Source organism: Taeniopygia guttata, chromosome 14, assembly GCF_048771995.1.
Source record: "Taeniopygia guttata chromosome 14, bTaeGut7.mat, whole genome shotgun sequence".
In the NCBI taxonomy this organism is placed as follows: domain Eukaryota; kingdom Metazoa; phylum Chordata; class Aves; order Passeriformes; family Estrildidae; genus Taeniopygia; species Taeniopygia guttata.
The window spans coordinates 194,327-213,950 of record NC_133039.1 but is presented as its reverse complement, the minus strand read 5'-3'; the positions used below and the strand labels follow the sequence as shown (position 1 = coordinate 213,950).

The 19,624-nt window shown below is 42.5% G+C and overlaps 2 protein-coding genes and 1 long non-coding RNA gene across 4 annotated transcripts in view; 2 read left to right on the top strand and 1 right to left on the bottom strand.

The window, feature by feature from the left end:
- Positions 1-7,305, top strand: part of SMG1 (SMG1 nonsense mediated mRNA decay associated PI3K related kinase) — a 58,884-nt gene extending 51,579 nt beyond the window's left edge. The window contains exons 55-63 of the mRNA XM_032751075.3: positions 565-699; positions 1,302-1,454; positions 1,787-1,966; positions 2,170-2,397; positions 2,823-3,034; positions 3,242-3,348; positions 3,673-3,852; positions 3,968-4,074; positions 4,738-7,305. Coding sequence (XP_032606966.1) covers positions 565-699; positions 1,302-1,454; positions 1,787-1,966; positions 2,170-2,397; positions 2,823-3,034; positions 3,242-3,348; positions 3,673-3,852; positions 3,968-4,074; positions 4,738-4,815 — 1,380 coding nt within the window. The 3' untranslated portion in view covers positions 4,816-7,305. The remainder of the gene's footprint in view (positions 1-564; positions 700-1,301; positions 1,455-1,786; positions 1,967-2,169; positions 2,398-2,822; positions 3,035-3,241; positions 3,349-3,672; positions 3,853-3,967; positions 4,075-4,737) is intronic.
- On the bottom strand, positions 7,258-10,215 carry LOC116808970 (uncharacterized). The gene is made up of 2 exons (XR_004369247.3): positions 10,077-10,215; positions 7,258-9,750 (listed from the first exon to the last, which is right to left on the bottom strand). It is a non-coding gene; the product is annotated as an uncharacterized lncRNA (long non-coding RNA).
- Positions 9,836-18,995, top strand: KDM8 (lysine demethylase 8). Of its 2 annotated transcripts, XM_002198041.7 has the most exons (6): positions 9,851-10,685; positions 12,580-12,712; positions 13,569-13,610; positions 14,363-14,512; positions 17,935-18,027; positions 18,118-18,995. In XM_002198041.7, exons 1-6 carry the CDS (start codon positions 9,982-9,984, stop codon positions 18,280-18,282), a joined length of 1,287 nt encoding a protein of 428 aa, XP_002198077.6. In that variant the 5' UTR covers positions 9,851-9,981; the 3' UTR covers positions 18,283-18,995. The 2 variants fall into 2 exon arrangements, with proteins under 2 accessions (XP_072791887.1, XP_002198077.6); XM_072935786.1 differs by lacking the exon at positions 18,118-18,995 and having other exon boundaries at positions 9,836-10,685; positions 16,500-18,007.
- Positions 18,996-19,624: the final 629 nt, after the last annotated feature.

Genomic DNA, 19,624 nt, shown 5'->3' with positions numbered 1-19,624 from the left:
TGATTGTCTCCTTGCTCCATTCTTTGCTTCATTAAAAATACAAATAGCAGCAGTATCAGTCCTGAAAATCACTTTTCTGAGGCTTTAGATAAACGCCATTGTGTACCTTTACACGGGTATGCAGCTGTGTTGTACTGTCAGTGATCTTTACTTTATAGGAGTTTGTAGGTTCAGGGACAAGGCTTTCTCCAGGTCAGTTAAACCATTCCATAGACCAATAAGCAAAATTATCTTGGTTTTAAGGTATCACAAGTGAATTTTTCTGAATATTGATGGCTTTTCCTTTAGATTAAAAAGGGGTGTGTAAATCACAACTAGTAAGTTAGTGGATGGATAAATGGTATAAACATCTAAGCCAACAAAACATAATTTGCAACTACTTGTGTAATTTAATGCTCTTGAATGATTTAGGACTTTGAGCTGTGCTGGTAGTGTCTGACATGCAGCCTTTTTAAGTGCCCTTACTTATAAAGGGTACCAGAGCACTGGAATTGCTGTTTGTGATGCAAAGTATTTTGTGCTAAGCAATATTGATAATCAAGTGTTGATGTTACTTTCTTAAAGTGGCAGCATGAGGATCTTCTCATCAGTCGCCCCCAGGCTATTTCTGTCACTCCACCTCGTTCAGCAATTTTAAACAACATGAAAAAGAAACTTCACGCGCTCAGTCAGATTGAAGCTTCCATTGCAACGGTCCAGGTATGACTGTTCTGGGGAGGGCTGTTCAGCAGCACATTGAAATGTGACTAACACAAACTGCAAATCCTCTGCCACCTTCAAATTACGTTATCTGGGTTGCTGTCTTATGCAAATATGGGGGTATTGTCATTGATCTCTTTAAGTCTGATGGGTACTGTTATATTGTTTGATTTTGCTGTTGCATCCAAAATGTTCTATCTGGAATAGCAGTAATGCTTTTTGAAGAAAAATTCAAATCTGTGAAAGTATCTTTCTTCCTGAAGGCTGCTAATGCTCCTTTTCTTTAAGTTTGTGTGCCTTAGATCATCCTTACTATTGTTTTTGCTAGCTAAATATCAGAAGTTCCTGTTGTAGAAATGGGCATATTAATTCTTCTGTGTATTAATGTTTGTGTGCTGTGGCTTTGCTCAGTATTTTAGATCTCTTTGGTGCCAGTAATATAGAATGTTTGTTTGTTAAATACTGTTTACCTTTCTCAATTTTAATTTCACTTTTCCAAGTGTCTGCATGTGCTATGTATGCATAATTTATTTAATGCCAGGCTTAGAATGCTGTATATCAGTATGAATTATCTCTGTGGGCTTTTTTCTTCCCCAATGCAGGAGAAACTAGCAGCACTTGAAGCAAGTATTGAGCAGCGTTTAAAATGGGCAGGAGGTGCTAATCCTGCACTAGCCCCAGTCTTGCAAGATTTTGATGCTACTATTGCTGAAAGGAGAAACCTTGTACTGAAAGAAAGTCAAAGAGCAAGCCAGGTACTACAGATAAGTACGGTACTCTTGACTTCATGAGTGTGTTCACTCTTCATTTCCTACTTGAGGTTTATGTAGAAGATATTTTTCTACTCTGCATCTAAAGAGCAAACATAGATAACCAAATACTTCTGGGAATCCCACTTGAAAGCCATAGGAATAATCTTTATGAGAATTGCTGCAGGGTTGGATGACCCTGCGATGATACTGCTACTGTAACAGAGCAGTGTCTATGTGTTTAAAATCCTCACTTCAAAGCACATGAAAAAAATGCTGCTTGTCTAATAAACAGTTGAAGTGAAATAATTTTTCTCACTCTGGCTTTGGTTTTTCAGGTCACTTTCCTTTGCAGTAATATCATTCATTTTGAGAGTTTACGTACCAGAACAGGAGAAGCCCTGAATCTCGATGCTGCACTGTTTGACCTCCTCAAACGCTGTCAGCAGATGTGCTCCCTGGCATCGCAGTTCAACAGCTCCGTGTCTGACCTGGAGCTCCGCCTGCTGCAGAGGGTGGTGAGCACGGGGCAGAGCAAAGCACAAAACCTTTCAGAACAACTGCGGGGAGTTCTCAGTTTTGTCTTCCATTCTCAGTGACATGTATTCCTGCAGATGGAGTGTGGCTGCAGGGTTTGTGCTGTCAGTTAAACACGTGCTGTTACACAGCAAGTGAATTTTATCTCTGGGTACGGATAAAGAAATGTTTCTCTTCCTTTTAGGGCACTGGTCTCGAACATCCTATTGGCAGCTCTGAATGGCTTCACTCAGCTCACAAGCAGTTGACCCAGGAGATATCTACACAGAGAACAGTACAAACAGAACGAGAACAGCAAATAGAAATCGTTTGTGAAACAATTCAGAATCTGGTGGATAGTATTAAAACTGTGCTCACGGGTCATAACAGACAGCTTGGAGATGTCAAACATCTACTGAAAGCTATGGCAAAGGTATGCCTAAACATGCTTAAATTTATTCCTTGAGCCCATGTCAGTACAGTGTAAGAAAAAAAACCAGTTGTAGCTATGTGCTTTGTAAAGTGCAGTAAAATGTTGGTGCATATGGAGTTCAAGACAAGTTCAATTCTTCATGTTTAAGAATTCATAAAACTTTCTAGCATTAGCCTTAGCAGGCTTTGGTTGAACTGAACTTTTTCTCTCTCTTGGCAGTTAAAACATTGTGTTTATAAATATTTTTGTTCTAAATCTGTAAAAAATTTTATAATTTAAAAATTTATTTCTTCATACATAACTTCTGAAAATTATAGTTATTTATAATCAAATGACAGACTGAAGGACTGAAAGGGCTTAGAAATCTCCATTTTATTCTCTTAGCCAAAATATAGCAGTTGACCTTTTTGCACATCTTGTTACAGGATGAAGAAGCGGCTTTGGCAGATGGTGAAGATGTTCCCTATGAGAACAGTGTTAGGCAGTTCCTGGGTGAATATAAATCATGGCAAGATAATATCCAGACAGTTCTGTTTACATTAGTTCAGGTTATGGGTCAAGTCCGCAGTCAGGAACATGTTGAAATGCTGCAGGAAATAACTCCCACCTTGAAAGAACTTAAAACACAGAGCCAAAGGTAAGAGAGTTACCTTGTCTCAGGTGAGAAAAGGCATTTTGCATACCTGCTTTCATGTAGCAGGAACACATCATGGTGATATGAACACATACTTGATGATTTTCTTAGCACTCAGAAATCTTGCAAAATTTGAATTAATTTAATATTTGGATTTTCAGTAAGTCAAGTAGTTGCATGAGTATTTATCAACTCCATTATGTTTCCCAGTGTCTACAATAATCTGGTGGGGTTTGCATCACCCTTAGTCACGGATACAGCAAATGAATGCTCCAGCCCAACTTCAGCTGCTACATATCAGCCAACCTTTGCTGCAGGTAATACTTGTAAAAGTACAAACATGAAACCACCAGGAAGTGATATTAGAGAGGGAATCGTAGCTCTTACTGAACTCTGAAGTGCAGACAATTTGCTTAATATAAATGAATTCTTAGCAGTGGAAAAAAAATTTTTGTTTATGAAACTAAAGAAATTAGAAAATGGAAATATTGAAAACTGGTGCAGAACTTAAAGTGCAAATTTAAAATGCATTTGTTCTGAAAAACTGATAGGTCTATTTGATACACATTTAATTGTGCTTTTTCTTGCCTCTGTATGCTATTATTTTGAAGACTTTAAGCACTTTTAAACTTTCTTTACAGCTGTACGTAGCAATACAGGGCAGAAGACTCAGCCAGAGGTGATGTCACAGAATGCAAGAAAGCTAATTCAGAAAAATCTTGCAACATCAGCAGATACTCCTCCAAACACAGTCCCAGGAACTGGCAAAAGTGTTGCTTGTAGTCCCAAAAAGACAGCCAGGGACCCTAAAACAGGAAAAGGTAAATACAAACCTTAAAAAAACCAGCAACCCTACCACTGACAGCAACAAAAAAATACTCAGTGGGTTTCTGTGCAGGAGTGTCAAGTTGCACTCACTTTATTTTGTACCTGTAGCTGTGCAGGAGAGGAATTCCTACGCAGTTAGCGTGTGGAAGCGGGTCAAAGCCAAGTTAGAGGGCCGAGATGTGGATCCCAACAGGAGAATGTCTGTGGCTGAACAGGTGAGTTGAAAATAAAATTCCAGTACTGGTCCTTGCTTTGAATACATGCTAATTAGCAGTTGTGTGTGCTGAAGTGTGCCTTCAGGGCTGAAATCCTGTTGTGAATGGGGGTTCCTTTGGGGGTGGGAGTTATTGCAGTGCAAATTAAGGTTGCTACTGCCTTGTATTGCTGCCTTTTTTTTTTTTTTTAACTGTCATATGCTTTTGTTTTTCATACGGGAGGTTTATGCAAAGCCATGAATCAGATAAAATTGTCTTTTGCTTGTCAGTAAGCTAACATTTTTTCCACAGCTGCTGATAGCCAGGGAGAGCACGAGATCTGTACAGCTGCCCAAGGGACAGAACTTTTCTGTGTTCAGTAACATACACAACCACTCCTGTCTCTGGGCAACGGAGTCAGGGGACACAGTTGTCCACGTCTATTTGAGAATGGTGTGGCTACTTCCAAGATAGGGGCTGTGAATGAGATATGTGATTTTTTTGTTGTTGTTTTTTTTTAGTACAGCTTCCTGTTTCTTATGTGGACTGCACAAAGTTATGTCTACAGTTACTTAAATTTTTCTCAGTGAAACACAGGTGGCATTTGACAGTAAATTCTAAGATCACTTAAACACTTTTAAAATTTTAGCTTATTTTTAATTCCTTGTTTGGCCTTTTTAATAGGTTGACTTTGTGATTAAGGAAGCAACTAATCTAGATAACTTGGCTCAGCTGTATGAAGGTTGGACTGCCTGGGTATGAGTAGGGAGACAGCAGCTCGGTCTGGTTCAGCGAGGTCAGACATCCACCAGAATCAACTCGGCCTCAGGCATCCGTAGCCGCACCACAGTCGGTGGTGATGCATACTGGGGCTTAATCTGAGGAAACCTAGGAAATCTCGGTGCACTGGGAAGTGAATCCTGCAGGATAGCTGCACTCAGGGATACGCTAAACACAATGGTCTGCAACCCCCACGGTCAAGGGTGAAAGCTCACCGCTTGAGCAACACGGTTTGTCTTTCTGCTACGGAAGAACTGCAAACGTGTCTGGGGGTCAGCTGCAGAAAGAAATCAGGATGCTACAAACGGCAGAGTGATTTGGAACTCAATTCCACCTGACCTGTGAACAATTCAGGAAACACCGAACCCTGTTCAAAGAAAAACAGAAAAATGGGGCCATGAAGAAATCACAGCGAGGGCAGATTTGATGCATTCAGATCCTTGTTCCTCTTGTTCTGTGGCAGCAGTGCTGGTTGAGTTGACCAGTTAGTATGGGAAAAGGCTACAAAATGTAAACTTCAGAAATGGACTGAAAGCAAAGAGCTGTACATCAGATACACGCTGCATTGGAAGAACTTCTGAGATAGAAGAAAAAGCCTTTGTTCTCTTCTCCCTTTCTTCTTTCCTTTCACTCCTCCCTCCCAGCCTCTCCTTGCATACACCCCTCTTGGCTTATTCTTGTAGGTTAGGCGTACTTCCAATATACTTTTTATTTCAATCCTTCTGCTTCACAGTTTAGTCAAATTAACAACTTAAATTCTGTTCGGTAAACAATTTCTCCAAAAGCACTGAAAATATAGAACATCAATGATTACTTATGAGTTGGATAGTCAAATGCAAAATGTAATTTTGGTTATTTTAAAGTAATTTTTGTGATTCTATTATGTACAGTTTCTCAAAATTGTCACTGTGCATTTAAAAGTAATGATTCCTACAGGCATTTGATTTAATGTGCACTTCCCTCTGCTTGCAGTGTACACTTTTTGTAATTCAAATTGTCCCTCCAATCTCATTCTACTGTGATTGCTGTTCTTTCTTTCTTTCGTACAAAGTAGCTAATCCAATGTAATCTTTACCTTTTTAAAAACCAGGATAGAGTATCTAGTAGAGTTTTACATTGTTGATGACAGATAAACAATAAAGTGATGTTCTGGTGGAGGTAGAGTGATATGCTTTTTACTTCATTTTCCTAATCCTTTTAGTTCACACTTGTAAATTCTGGTGCTTCACTTCACAGAGGTATACATATAATCCAAGAAATGAAGGACTCTCAAATTTTTGTTCAACTAGATCTGTAAAGATTTCTGCAAAGTAGTTTTCCTTTGCCATATTTCTTCTATAGATGATTGTTCAGTAATGCATCTGTAGGGAATCTTCCACCGAGGTTCTTTTTAATCAGTTCTCAAAGTGTGATTATGGTCAGAAAAGTCTCTCTAAAAATGGCATCATCTTCCTTGGATCCAGGTCCTGCTTGTCTAAAAGACTTCTTGCTTCATTTTTTAAGTAGGACACCTTTAGGAAAAGGCAACTTCCTTTTCTTAGAGCAAACAAACCCCACAGAATTCAGCTACAACTGCAGAACTGTAAAGGTGCTGATAGCTAAAGCAGAAATGCACTCTGGCATTCTGAACCCAGATAAATTTGTTGTAGATCTATATAAAAAGTTTCTCTTTTGTAAACTTGGTGAATTCATTATGCACAGCTGCTGAAAAATGTGGGAAGATCCTTTATGCCATTTTAGTCACTTTTCAGAGTAAAACCACACTTTCAATACAGGATTTTTTCAGTCAAAATCCAAGTATTAAAAGATTTGAGCCAAGCCCACTACTGGCATAAAATTAATTTAATTGAAAGGGTTTGCAGCAGTTCATCTGAGTAGGAAGCTTGGCTGGTGATTTTTGGATAATGCCAGCAAACTTCTGTTCCTTTCAGTATTTGCACTATGCTGACTGCTCTGCCTCCGCAGTAGGTCTTAGAATTCACTTTCTCCTCTGTTGCCAACTTTTTGTGGACATGCACTTTGAAGTGTAACAGTTTTCAACAGTCATATGGCCTTCCTTGCACTCTGATTGCCTGATTACCTCTAGGCAAGTCACAGGCTTTGCATCTAACAGTAGCCGTGCAAACGCATTCCACTGCCACTGCTCCCTGACCCTCTGCCACCAACGCCCAGGAGAAGCTGTTGGAATGCTGCAGTGAAGAACATTCATATGCAGAACAGGACACTTGACACTGTTGGTCCTTTTCATTTTTCTCCAGTTAAAAATAACCTTATGAACAATCTGTTGGAGAAGTGTAGTGACAGGAGTGTGTTGTACCTGCTGTTTTGTTTCTTGGAAGCTGGGGGGAAGGGAGGGGTAATGCACTCACCTGTGGCTCTTGTATTATACCTCTGCCATCCAGAAATGAAACACTTGTGTGGAGATGGGTTCTTACTGCGTAATTTAATAAAGTTTTAAAAAATAAAAAAGAATATGCGCTTTTAATTTCCTTCTGTACAACACTGTGGTTGTGAAAATTGCAGGGAAGAATAAAGTGCCCGATACAAACAAATACAAACCAAACCCCAAATTAGAGCATGATTCTCCAGAGACTTAAATTTGCATAGCTAATACAAAGGAGACAGCTCAGATGTGCAGGAGTTAGTGAGACTGTCACTGTCGACTTGTGAGCTGACACATTTTTCTTGGAAATGTTGACAGTATGGGAGGTTGGTACAGTCTTGATGAAACCTAAAATTCAGGTTCTGCTCACACAAAGACATGAGGGTACTTACTTTATTTTCAGTAGAACTGGTGTTTATTTTCTCTGCAGTGAGGCACACCTACAATAATGCAAGTCTAGAATCACCTCTCTAAATACAAACCAGCTTAAGCTATAGAAGTCAAACAGTTCAACTGAGGGCAATTTTTTGCCTGCTGCTTACCTGCAGTAAATGTTAACCAAGGGACCGTGCTATAAAGTGATTTCTTAAAGCCAAATTCCACATATGTTCAGCAGTTTTGTTACCCCCTCACAATTCCATAGGCTCGTGGTTGAGATGCCCTTTGAAAATAGAGTTGCTCGTTTGCCTCTCTTCCTTCTCCCCTTTTGGAAAGCCAGGATGTGAGCATGGCTCTGCCAAATGGGTATTTGGGATGTGTTAAACTGAAGTCATTAGTGGTGTCCTAGATTATTTTGGTAGGATAATGGCACAGTCAATACAACAAATGGAAAATGCAGCAGATATATACAGCTAACAGAAAATAGTTTTGTCCTTTGTAGGGACTTTGTGGTCTGGTTTTGCTTTGCAACAATTGGTGCCCTCAAGGATTATCACTTCCTTCCACACTCCTGTCAGGAAATCTTTCTACCTGCAGCAGTGTTCCAAACAGGCTGACTACAAGCCAGCTGTCTCTGTGCCTCAGACCTTCAGGCTGCCAATCAGCAGTTGACACTTGACACTATGGCACTTGAATAAGAAAATGATAGAAGAATCAGGAATACATATTCTGCCCTGGAGGTGTTTAAGAAGACTGGAAGTGGTCCAGGTGACAAGGTGTTGTTAGGTCTCAGCTTTGACTTGATGATCTCAAAGGTCTTTTCCAACCTAGTTGATTCTGTGATTCAAGGCCATTGATGCTGTTTCAGAATTCAAACTATTGCACCAAAACTGACTAGAAATAATTGTCTTCCAATGTATGCTCACAGAGGAACACTGAGCCTCCCTGAATACTCAAAAACTAAAATCACCTGAAGTGAAACTGATAAAGCTCATCATGGCCTCAATGCCTCACTGCTGTGCTGGAGATTACTTGTTCAGACCTTGGTGTTGTTTGAAATTCCAGAAAAAAATCATAATCTTCAAAATGAAACTCATGAAAATATTATTCATATTTAAACTGCAAAATCTATTTAGTTAACTAAATGCAAATAAATGTCAATGTAAATGGTTATAAAAAGTGAGCAGCCCACAGACACAAGACTAACAACACTTGCTAGCATCCTAAATTGCAAATAATGAACACAGGGTCTAACAAGAAAATCTCCTTGTCACTCAAATACTTTCTCCTACAGTAGCATATATTAACATTTAGCAGTTAAGGAGAAAATACTGAATGAAGGTGCTAAAATCACACTGTCACAGAAGGAATTTAAGATGCCAAGAGAAAGGCAGTCAGAAGACAGGCAACAGACAGGCCAGCATGATAAGCAATGCACAAACCTGAAGTGTGAGAAGTGTGAGAGAAGTGATCATTTCGAGGAGACAGCTAGGGGGCCAGGGGAGAGCCACCACCAGCAGCAACAGAAGGATTCAGATCAACTTTTTTTTCCTTTTTGGAAAGCACTAGTGACTGAGCATGGAACAAAGAAGAGCAAGTATCTGAATACAGAAAATAAGGATTTTAACTTTTTCTGTAAATTAGGATTTGTCTCAAATCCGAAGATTTCCACCCTAACTAGGAACTAAAAATTCCTCATTTCTTCTTATGGTGGTTTAGTTTGGTTCACCATGTTAAAACATTCCTCAGTTGCTGAATTTTAAGTAAAATATTATTTTGCCTTTGTAGTCAAGTATTAAGTCCTGAGAAGGTTCACGGCACATTATCAAAGCAAGCTGGGGCTCAGTGATGCCGTGTCCAGCGCGTTAGAAAGAAAAAAGAGTTTCGCGCATATCCCATGAAGAAAGCGCTCCTGTGAGCAGATGAACACCAGGCAGCTGAGCCAGCGGGAGGACACGGGCTCAGGGCCGCGCCGGGCAGAGACGTTTCTTTGCAGCACAAAAGGTCGGCTGGGAAGAGCGCACCTCCCTTTCCCTCAGCACTCACCGCCTGCGCTCCGCTGTCCCCAGCGCAGGCAGACGCCTCCTCACGCCGGCGCTCGGCGAACGGCCGGAGAAGAGAGCGTGGCCTTCACCGCGTCTACGGGCTCCCCTTTCCTGCAAAAGCAGCGCCCATCACAGTCACGCAATTCCAGTTGACTCGCTGGTCAAGTCACAGGTAAGAACGACAAATCCGAGCTTCGCCGGTGCGACCGAAGCTCGGCTCCCGGCTCCTCCGGGCACCGCCCCGCTCCCGGCGCCGCGGCCCCCGCGCCCCCCTCACCCGGCCCCGCCTCAGCCCCGCCGGCCCGAGAGCGCCGCCTCGCGGTCGTCAGCGCAGGCGCGGCCATGGCGGCGGCCGGCAGCGGGGAGGGCGCGAGCGACAGCCTGGCGCTGTGGGCCGAGGTGCGGGCGCTGCTGCCCCGCGCCGAGGACGGGCTGACCTTGGCGCTGAGCGGCGAGGTGGAGGACTGCGTCCTGCCGCTGCTGCGGCGGGCCCGCGCGCTGCTCTACGGTGCGGCAGGCCGGCCCGGGACGGCAGCGGCAGCGGCGCTGGAGCGTCTCGGCGACGTCCTGCGTGACTACTCTTGGGAGAAGCTGAACGCGGGGCCATGGAGGGAGGTCGGCAAGGGCTGGCGCCAGGTCTACGCCTACGGCTGCCTCTTCGGGGCGCTGGCCGAGGTGGCCGCGGGCCGGCCGCTGGCGCGCGCCGTGCGGCTCTGCGACCTGGGGCTGCTGATGGGCGCCGCCATCCTGGACAACGTCCTGGCGCGCCTGGTGCGCGCGCTGCAGCCGCACCTGCCCCGCGCGCCCGCCCCCCGCGCGCCCCCTCGCGCCCCGGGCGGCCTCGCGCGCCCCCGCGCGGGCGCCGCTGAGGGGCAGCGGCCGCTCCCGAGCCCCCGGCCGGCGCCGCCCGCCCTGCGGCCGGAGCAGCCCGTTCCGCGCCTCCGCTGCCCTTCGCTCCAGCACTTCAGAGACAACTACCTCCTTCCCCAGCGGCCTGTGGTCCTGGAGGGCATCATGGACCACTGGCCCTGTATGAAGAAGTGGAGGTGAGAAGTAAATTTCTTCCCTGTCCAAGTTAAGGCGCGATCATTCCCTGTGTTGGGTATCTTGATGCTCGACAGAGCAGCAGGCCTCCACAGGCGAAGGATGCCGTGAGCAGTGCATTTTGCTAGCAGCACTGTCCTACTGCTCTGTGGAAGTTGCTTCATAGATGAGGGAAGGTCTTCATAGCGTTCAGGGCAGGACTGTCTGGGGGCCGAGGTGACTCTTTGACCGGCCTCTGACTCTTCGTGGGTGAAGGCCACCTTCTGCTGTCCCATGTGGGAATCCAGGGCTTCCCTCTGGCTGCCCTGGCAGGGGTCAGGAACCCCCCTGGACAGAGCCCCGAGAGACACTGTCTGTGATCTCTGTCCATGGAGAGGAGTTTTCAATCTTACAGGATGAATTACAAGCTCTGAGTGTTTGATAAGAGTAATAATTAAGTGTGGCACGGGGCGCAAAAGTAAAATTTTAGGTTTCTAGATTAGGGGTTCAGAGGGGACAAGATGGAGGAATTGGGTGTGTCTTGTCCTTTTCCTCCTTCTTCATGCCCTCCATGTTTCACTGTGGTGTTGGCATTTTTCTGTTGGTTTAGGCTGGGGACACGCTGTTTAACGTAGATGATAGATATTGGCACATTATTGTAAATACAGCACAGGTAGTTTCTGGTATTTAATGTTTGTAACATCCCACTGGGGGCAGAGCCCTGCACGCTGCCCTGCTGGACAGACCTGCAGCAGGGCAGCAGGACATGTTATAGATAAGCAAGAATAAACAACCTTGAAAACAGCACAGATGAATTATGGCTTCTTCTTTGGCAACGGGGCAGAAAGACAGAGACTTTCTACAATCTCGGAATCATCAATACCCACAGATTCTGACAGTCCCAGCCTTCAGCTGTCCCAGGATCCCAATGGCAACACCTGGGAACTCACGAGAAGTGCACATTGCTGCTCACAGCTCAGTGGATGTGTCAAGGACACACATCAGTGGTTTTTACCCCTTGCAGCTTGCCGATAATTACTGCAATGGAAAGTGAATTTCAGAGCCAAGAGTAAGCATGGTTGACTTTTTCATTCATAAGTCCAAGCACTGTGTTTGTCCAGTGTTGTGTTTGAGTGTTGAGTTTCAGACACCACTGTGCAGGACTGAGTAACAGCATTGTGCTGCCTGGTTAATGCACGCAATGGTGCCCACATTTCCAACACTGAGCATCAAGTATTTTTGAGGTGAAGGTCATGATTCCCCAAAAAAGGGGAAAAATCACTCATGCTTAGTTTGAGTAATTGCTTTAGTTCAACAACCAAAGATAAAATTAAGTGCACACACTTGTTATGTCATAGAGATTTTATTCATTTTTGAGGGAAGGTACTGCACTGGTTAAGATTAGACACTTAACAAGATAACTTCTCAGTTTAATTAATACCGTTGTCCATGGAGAGATGTATTTCACCCATCAAACTCATCCCTCTGGCTACAATTGGAATTGGTATTATTGGCACCTGTATAGACACTGACAGAGAGTTGATCTAATATTACTGAGTAAAAGATACAAGATTTTATCAAATGTGGCAGCAGGCAGAAAAAGATTGGCCATCCCTTCCCAAGAGACAGTAACAGCTTAAATCTTCTTCGTTTGGAAGGAAACAACTGAGGCAAATAGGCTTTTAAACCAAAACAAAACAGACAGTTGTGGGGTCATGTACACACAAACCTGCCTGCTGATTTCCTTGTTGCTTGCATTCTTTTATTCTGCCTTTTTCTTCTGGTTGGTTTGGTTTAGACAGTAGAAACTCAGGGTAGTAGAATTTTATTACCCAACAAGATTGATTTGGATTGATTGCTTTACATTCAAAATTAGTAAGAGCAGTATAGAAGGTAATGGAACTTTCTTTATTTCAGTGTGGACTATTTCTGTCAAGTCGCAGGGTGCCGCACAGTCCCCGTGGAGTTGGGTGCTCGGTACACAGACGAGGAATGGTCTCAGCAGCTCATGACTGTCAGTGACTTCATCAGCCAGTATATCATGGATGAGGTCTGTTACACTCGTTTGTTTTATTTCCAAACACAGCACCGTGGTACTGGTACAGACAAGTTCTGCTTTCAACAAACCTACTCAGAGCTCATATCAAGAGAGGGGGTGTGCTGTAAGCACAGCTCTGAATTAAAAGGTTTGACATATTTTTAAGACCTGAAGCTGGGAATAATTATAGCAACGACAGGTTTGAATTTTACCTATAATTAAATGTACAGTAGCTGGAATTTGATTAATATATACACACATACATACGTAGCACAAACCTGACTGGTGGAATCTAAGAATAAGGGATCCTCAGCCAGTAGTGTTGTTCCTCTTTCTCATTAAGCTGCTTAGCGAGATTTAGGATTTACAAGCCATGAGGCAGAAAAATACAAAGTTGATTAGCAAAGTCTGGAATGTCCTTTTACTTTCACAGGTGAGGATTCCAAGCCCCAGTTTCTGTTTCCTGGCCTTCTGGCAGGAAGGACTATGTGCCATAGCAAATTGCTCTGTGGTGCACCCCAGAATAGAGTATGGAAGTAGGAGAACTGGTCTGTGTGCCAGCAGGGTCTGGCTAGAAAGATGCAGCGTACTGTCAGCTGTCAAGACTCCACAGGGAGTCCCAGCTTCCTTCAGTAACTCAAGCTGGATAATTTATTCATTGTAGAGACACACCTACACTCTCACAATTTCAATGGAGGTGTAAGTTGCTATATCTGAAGACACCTTATACTGTTGAAATAGTTATATATAGTACTCTGAACAGGACACTGGAATTTACTGTAAGTAAATTCTATTCACCTCCAAATAAATTAACCCACTGTCTTACCTGTATGTTACTGTGATTTTTCTTTCTCTGCTGTCATTTCAGAACAATGTAGGATACCTTGCCCAGCACCAGCTTTTTGATCAGGTAAAACTGAGTGAATGTTTTAATCTTCCTACAGTCATGTCTTCCTTTTGTAGCACAAGTTGTCTCTCAAGATGTTGACTGTACTAGATTGAAGGACACTTGGAGAATTCATAGTAATTCTTAAGTTTCTATTCCCATTATTTGAAGGAGCAGAGGGAGAAGTTTGTTCTGTTTGGCTACAAGACATCGAAACAAAACCCTTTTGGGATGAAGACATTCAATCCTAGTGCTGTTTCAGTACAATCTAGCATATACTTAGGGGGATATTGCCTGGAAAGCCCCTTTTGTAAGTCAGGGAAGAGATTTGGACAGGAAAATTTTCAACATTGATATGTTTATCGTAGTCTGAAATGTCATTCCAGTTTACCAGAGCTTATGTTGGTGGGAGACATAAAAAAGAATTTCGCAGAGAAGCAAGCATAGTATAGAAGAGATCAGCTGCTCCTTTTCCATGAAGAGCAAACATTCTTGTGGGTGCCTCTGATTTCTGCAAAAGCAAAGGGTCTCTGAAGAATGGGGAAACCCTTTTCTTTCTCCCGCTTCTCCTTCCAACAGAGTCTGCTCACTAGAACAGAAAGTTTGAGAACATTTCCTGCAGATTCATAGCAGGTCAGCTACTTTTCTCCTACTCTTGCTGGACCAGCCAGTCATTTGTTTTCTTTGCATCCAGCCTTGCTCATCTGTTCTATGAATTACATATTTTGACAAGTCAGCACATATCCTTTTTAATGTTTCTTTCTTTGTGGAAATAGATTCCAGAACTGAAAGAAGATATCAGTATCCCTGACTACTGCTGCCTGGGGGAAGGGGAAGAAGATGACATCACCATTAATGCCTGGTTTGGTCCAGGAGGCACAATCTCACCTCTTCATCAGGATCCCCAGCAAAATTTGTTAGCCCAGGTATGTACTCTAGTTACTCTACACATGCCATTAATGCAATACTTAGAGAAAATGTTTATGGTGTGTGTTAGAGACAAGGGGAGTAGATAACTTGAACAATCAAAGGAAAGAGAACATGCAGGTACTATTTTGTTTCTTTATTGCATTTGTCATTACTGCAACTTCATGCTGAATGTAATCTTACAGACCACAAGTGTTGCTCATTGAGAGACCATTACTTACCCTTGTTTTACAGATGATAGATAGAAATCACAAGAAGCAGCTTTTCTAAGGTCACATGGAATTTGTAACACAGTTGGGAAGAATCTGGATCCTGTCATATTGTACTAAGGAGTTTCTTTTTCCAGTGTTGTGGTTTGAGCTCACACAATCCCCAGGCCTCATGCAGCCACTTTCTCATCCCTCAACCAGCAGGATGAGAGAGAGAATGGGGAGAGTAAAAGCTAGAAAACTTGTGGATTGAGGTTTAATAAGCAAAAACTGTGCATGTAGGCAAAGCAAAACGAAGAATTACTTGACTGCTTCCTATGTGCAGGCAGGTGTTCAGTCATTCCCAGGAGAGCAGAGCCCATCACGCTTAACAATTAATGGGGAGGACTAACACTGTCACTTGCAAACATCCCCCCTTTCTTCTTCTTCTTCTTCTTCTTCTTCTTCTTCTTCTTCTTCTTCTTCTTCTTCCCCCATATACTGAGCATGATGTCATGTAGTCTGGAATATCCTTTGGTCAGTCAGTTCGGGTCACCTGTCCTGGTTGTGTCTTCTCCCAGTTTCCCAGGCACCCCCAACTTCCTTGCCAACATGGCTGTATGATAAGCAGAAAAGCTTCAGGTCTGTGTAAACCCTGTTCAGCAATAACAAAAACATTTCTATATTATCAACCCTATGTTCAGTGCAAATCCAAAACACAGTCCTATACCAGCCACTGGGAAGAAAACTAGTTCTACCCCAGCCAAAGCCAGCACATCTGGAAAGCAAGGTTTTGAGGTAGACTTGGGTGCATACATGTTTCAGGTTACCCAGTGAAATGTTCATGCATGCAGTGAGATAGGAATTAAAACTTGTACTTTGACATCATTTCTGCTGAGTTCCTCTTGGTAGGCTTTTTGATGATGACTTTTAGTGCAGAATAACCCAATAAAATATTGGGGCCTTTTGTGGTAAGCACTGAACAGGTCATAGGGATTCTTCTGGATCCAAGCAGTTGACCACTGTGAATCTTTGGACACTCGGAGCTTATTTTGTTTACTGAAGGAGATTGCTCTCCCATCAGACTCTTAAAAATAAAAAAATTGTGATATTACTTTCTACTGATGGTTTTTTATGGGTTGAGCCTTAGCTTCTCTGTCCCATTTGTATCTTGCTAACCTATGTTTTCACTTGAAACTGAGGCTTAATTCATGCCTTCCTAGAATGGTTTTTTACAACTGCAGTGCAACTTTGTATGGATTGTATTTCTTTTGTGTGTTACCTGCTCAGCACACACATACCGCTGCATTCTGAAAGTACTGTACTATTCATGCTATGTAAAGCTTGAGGGGATTTTTTCTTGGTGGAAGAAGAATTTATAGGAGCTGTTGGACTGGGAAAATATACTTCCCTTACAAACCTCAGAACTTGTTTTCTTCTGCCTGAAAAAATGGAAGATTATCTGCCAGTGTTGTGAAAGAGTCTTTGTAATCTGGCAGCTTTCAATTGAAATTGCCCTACTTTGTTGTCACTGAAGGGGTATCTGGGACAGACAAAGGTGATACAGAGAATCCATCATCAGAAGGCATGAAAAAGCACTTTATTATTAGAAATCCACAGTTCTTACAGAAACAATGGTGGACCGAAGACCTGATTGGCCTTTAAGAATCTTCTCTCACCTATTGGTCAAGAAGGGGCAACTCCTAATTGTAAAGATCTTTGACAAACAGAGATTGCCTGCCAGGTGCAGAGATTGAGATAATAATTGTTTTAATTATTTCTCTGGGCTTTCTCACAGCTTCTCACAGCTTCCCAGGAAAATCCTGGGAGAGCTGTGTCTCTCTCTGTTCAGAGGATATGTGATTACCACACTTTGTGATGCCATTTGAAATGTGGCTCTGGAGTACGGAGAGGCACAAGTGCAGGTAACAAAATGAAATTATCCTGGCTGGTGCTGAGATCATAGTTTTTCCATTAATGAGAAAAGCAGTCTCTGGAGATGCAGGCTATTGCCCATTAATTGGTGCCTGCCATTTTATAATATACAAGGTCTTAATCCAGTGAGGCAAGTGAAGGAAGGAGGTGTTAACAGCTGATGGCAGTCCCAAAAAAAAAAAAAAAAACCCAAAAAAACAAGCATTCAGAGAATATGCTGTTGGAGCAATAACCAGCATTTTTGTCACTTCCATGTGTCACCAAAAATACCATGTAATACTTGATTCTTTAGTGAGCTAATTAATATCTTTAATCCCTTTGGGGTATGGAAGACATCCTAAAAACACGTGGACAGAGTTATATAGATCAAGTAGTTTAATCGGTGACAGTGAAGAGCATGACAGGGCAGGAGTACTTGGTACTTGTTCAGTCTGTAGAATACATTTATGTGATATCCTTGAAAGCAACAAACTCTAAATAGCCAGTATGACAGCTTTGGTGTTGGTAAGATTTCAGGAAATCCTGTTCTGTTATGTGGGAAGGGATGTTAACATAGAGGAAAAGCAAATTGGTTAGGAGTGGTTGGGTAGCCACTCAAGGCTGCTGGGATTAGTCATAATACCCATAACAGGACAGTTCCCAACAAGTATAATCATGCCTGGGTCTTGTGGTGATCTGGACTGCTGGCACAAGCAGTATGAATCTTCACCCTAAACCTTCTGTTCCACTGATATCAGTGGAGGACTCAGCTTTGACTCGTTCGTGCTGCCACATCTTGACACCAAAACTTTGGAGTTCGTGTAGCATTCAGAGAAGCCAAGCCACTCACCTTACAAATTCTCATCACATTTCAGCACTCCGGTGAAAGAACTGGTTTAATGATGACACAGAAATAAGAGTTTGAGGGGTATATGGAAGCTTAATAGTCACTGTGCAAGTACCTGTTGATGTGAATAGCAATGAAGGTTCAGCTTCCTTATTCTCAGTTATTATTTCTAGCTACGTAAAGCCCAAATAATGATGTATAAATTGGGCGCCTTGAACTTTGAATTGAAAGCAATCTGGTTAAAGGCATTTCCTTCCCATTGGTATTTCAAATTATTATCTGCTCCAAGGGAAGAGGTACTTGAATTCCAGTAGCCTGATTTAACTTTTTATTATAGCGGTGTCTATTACTAACAATAATTATGTTCCTTGTAATCAGGTATATTTTACCGTTAAATGCCAGCTATAGCCCACAGCTTCCAGTAATGTGCCAGTTAATGACCAATGGAAAACATTTATTTTATTATATACAGGTATTTGGAAGAAAGTATATCCGTCTCTATTCACCACAAGATTCAGAAAACCTGTACCCCCATGAAAGCCAAATTCTTCACAACACTAGTCAGGTAAATGGTTGCCTGAAATTTTAATATCATTAATGTATCAAATAATATTTGAGTGAAGACATTCTTCTATGATTGTTTGGTTTTTTATAGGTTGATGTGGAAGATCCAGACTTGGTCAAGTTTCCAAATTTCACAAAGGCTGCATTTCAGTCCTGCATTCTGATGCCTGGACAGATTCTGTTTATTCCAATTAAATATTGGCACTACGTGCGATCGCTTGAGCTCAGCTTCTCTGTTAGTTTCTGGTGGTCATAGTTCTGAAATGTAGTCAGCAGCACTGAAATGAAATTTAAAATCAGGGAAGTAGCATCTCTCTCTCAGGAGAGGTTTGAGATGAAGCAAAACCAAAACCCAACAAACTCTTGCTAAAGCATGGAGAAGTAGTCACAAGGGGTAGGTGGAAAGATGATATTGTAGTCACTTCGTTTTTGTGTATGTTTCTAATAACTCCTAAAGACCCTATGTTTGGTCATTGTTCTGTGTGTGCATCCATCAGAAACAGCCTCTGTACAGGCACTGCCAGGACTCAGGCATGCCTAAGTCTCTGTCTGAATAACCAGGTCAGTGTTATCTTCTACTTGGATTTAGTAACACTAAACCCTGGAGTTAGCTAGAGAGATGGTGCTACCTGAAGGTTCAATCCATTAAAAAATTAAGCTAACACCAAGCAAGGTACTAGTCTCCTGCATGGAAAAAGTTACTCATGTCCTGGTTCTGGCCAGGATAGGGTTCATTTTTGCAGTAGCCAGGAGGGGCATAGCACAGACCCAGAGGTTATTTTGTACCACCTCAGCCTGCCACTGCTGCAGGCTTGGGGCAGGAAGGAGCTCCTTGGTCTCTTAGTGACTGAATCTTGTGAATCTTTTTGTGTGAATGTTTTGTCTCTCGTACACTGTTATTGATATTGGTGCTATTACTGCTCATTTCCTTATTCCATTGCTGTTTCCAGTAAATTGTTCTTATTGCAACACATGCTCTTTTTCTTTTGGACCTTCCAGTTCTCATGTCCATGAGGGGAGAGGTAGGGGGAGGAGGAAATGAGCAAGTATCTCGTGGTTTGGAGCACTTTAGTGGGAACGCTAATTTGGGAAGTACCATTTCTAAACCACAACATCATGTTAAAGCCTAGAACATAACTGAAGTTAATCCACAGTTTAATTGCAATTAGATAACCTGAAGTTTAATTATTGATTAACCCTCATCTGCCACAGCTCTTCTGCTGTGTCACACATCTCTACCAAGGACAAAAATGCTGCCATTTTAGTCTGGTGTTTGGCAATAGCCAGTCCTTGCCTCCTTTCCAAGTCACTCTTAAAGAAAAAAGCATCCTTACTTAAAACTGGAGACAGAAGTGCCACAACTAAAAACCTAAAGAGTCTCAGTATGGTAATGTTTTCAGCAGTTTGCAAACATAAGCTAACATTGCCCCAAGCCCTGTCCTACTGCTTCCCAATCCTTCTGTGGCAATATTCTCTCCTTACAGAGCACAGCTGCTTATCAATGGCCTTACGTCAAGACAAATTCTTCTGCATCTAAAGAAGGGACAAAACTCAACCACAATGCTAAGTAGAAGTGTTCCAACTCCAGCCCTAGGTCA

What these genes read in the sequence shown, in the direction of transcription:
- KDM8 (XM_002198041.7), top strand. Translation starts at nt 9,982, where the DNA reads ATGGCGGCGGCCGGCAGCGGGGAGGGCGCGAGCGACAGCCTGGCGCTG. An exon ending in CCCTGTATGAAGAAGTGGAG is followed by an intron (nt 10,686 to 12,579) that starts GTGAGAAGTAAA and finishes TCTTTATTTCAG; the next exon opens with TGTGGACTATTTCTGTCAAG. An exon ending in AGCACCAGCTTTTTGATCAG is followed by an intron (nt 13,611 to 14,362) that starts GTAAAACTGAGT and finishes TTGTGGAAATAG; the next exon opens with ATTCCAGAACTGAAAGAAGA.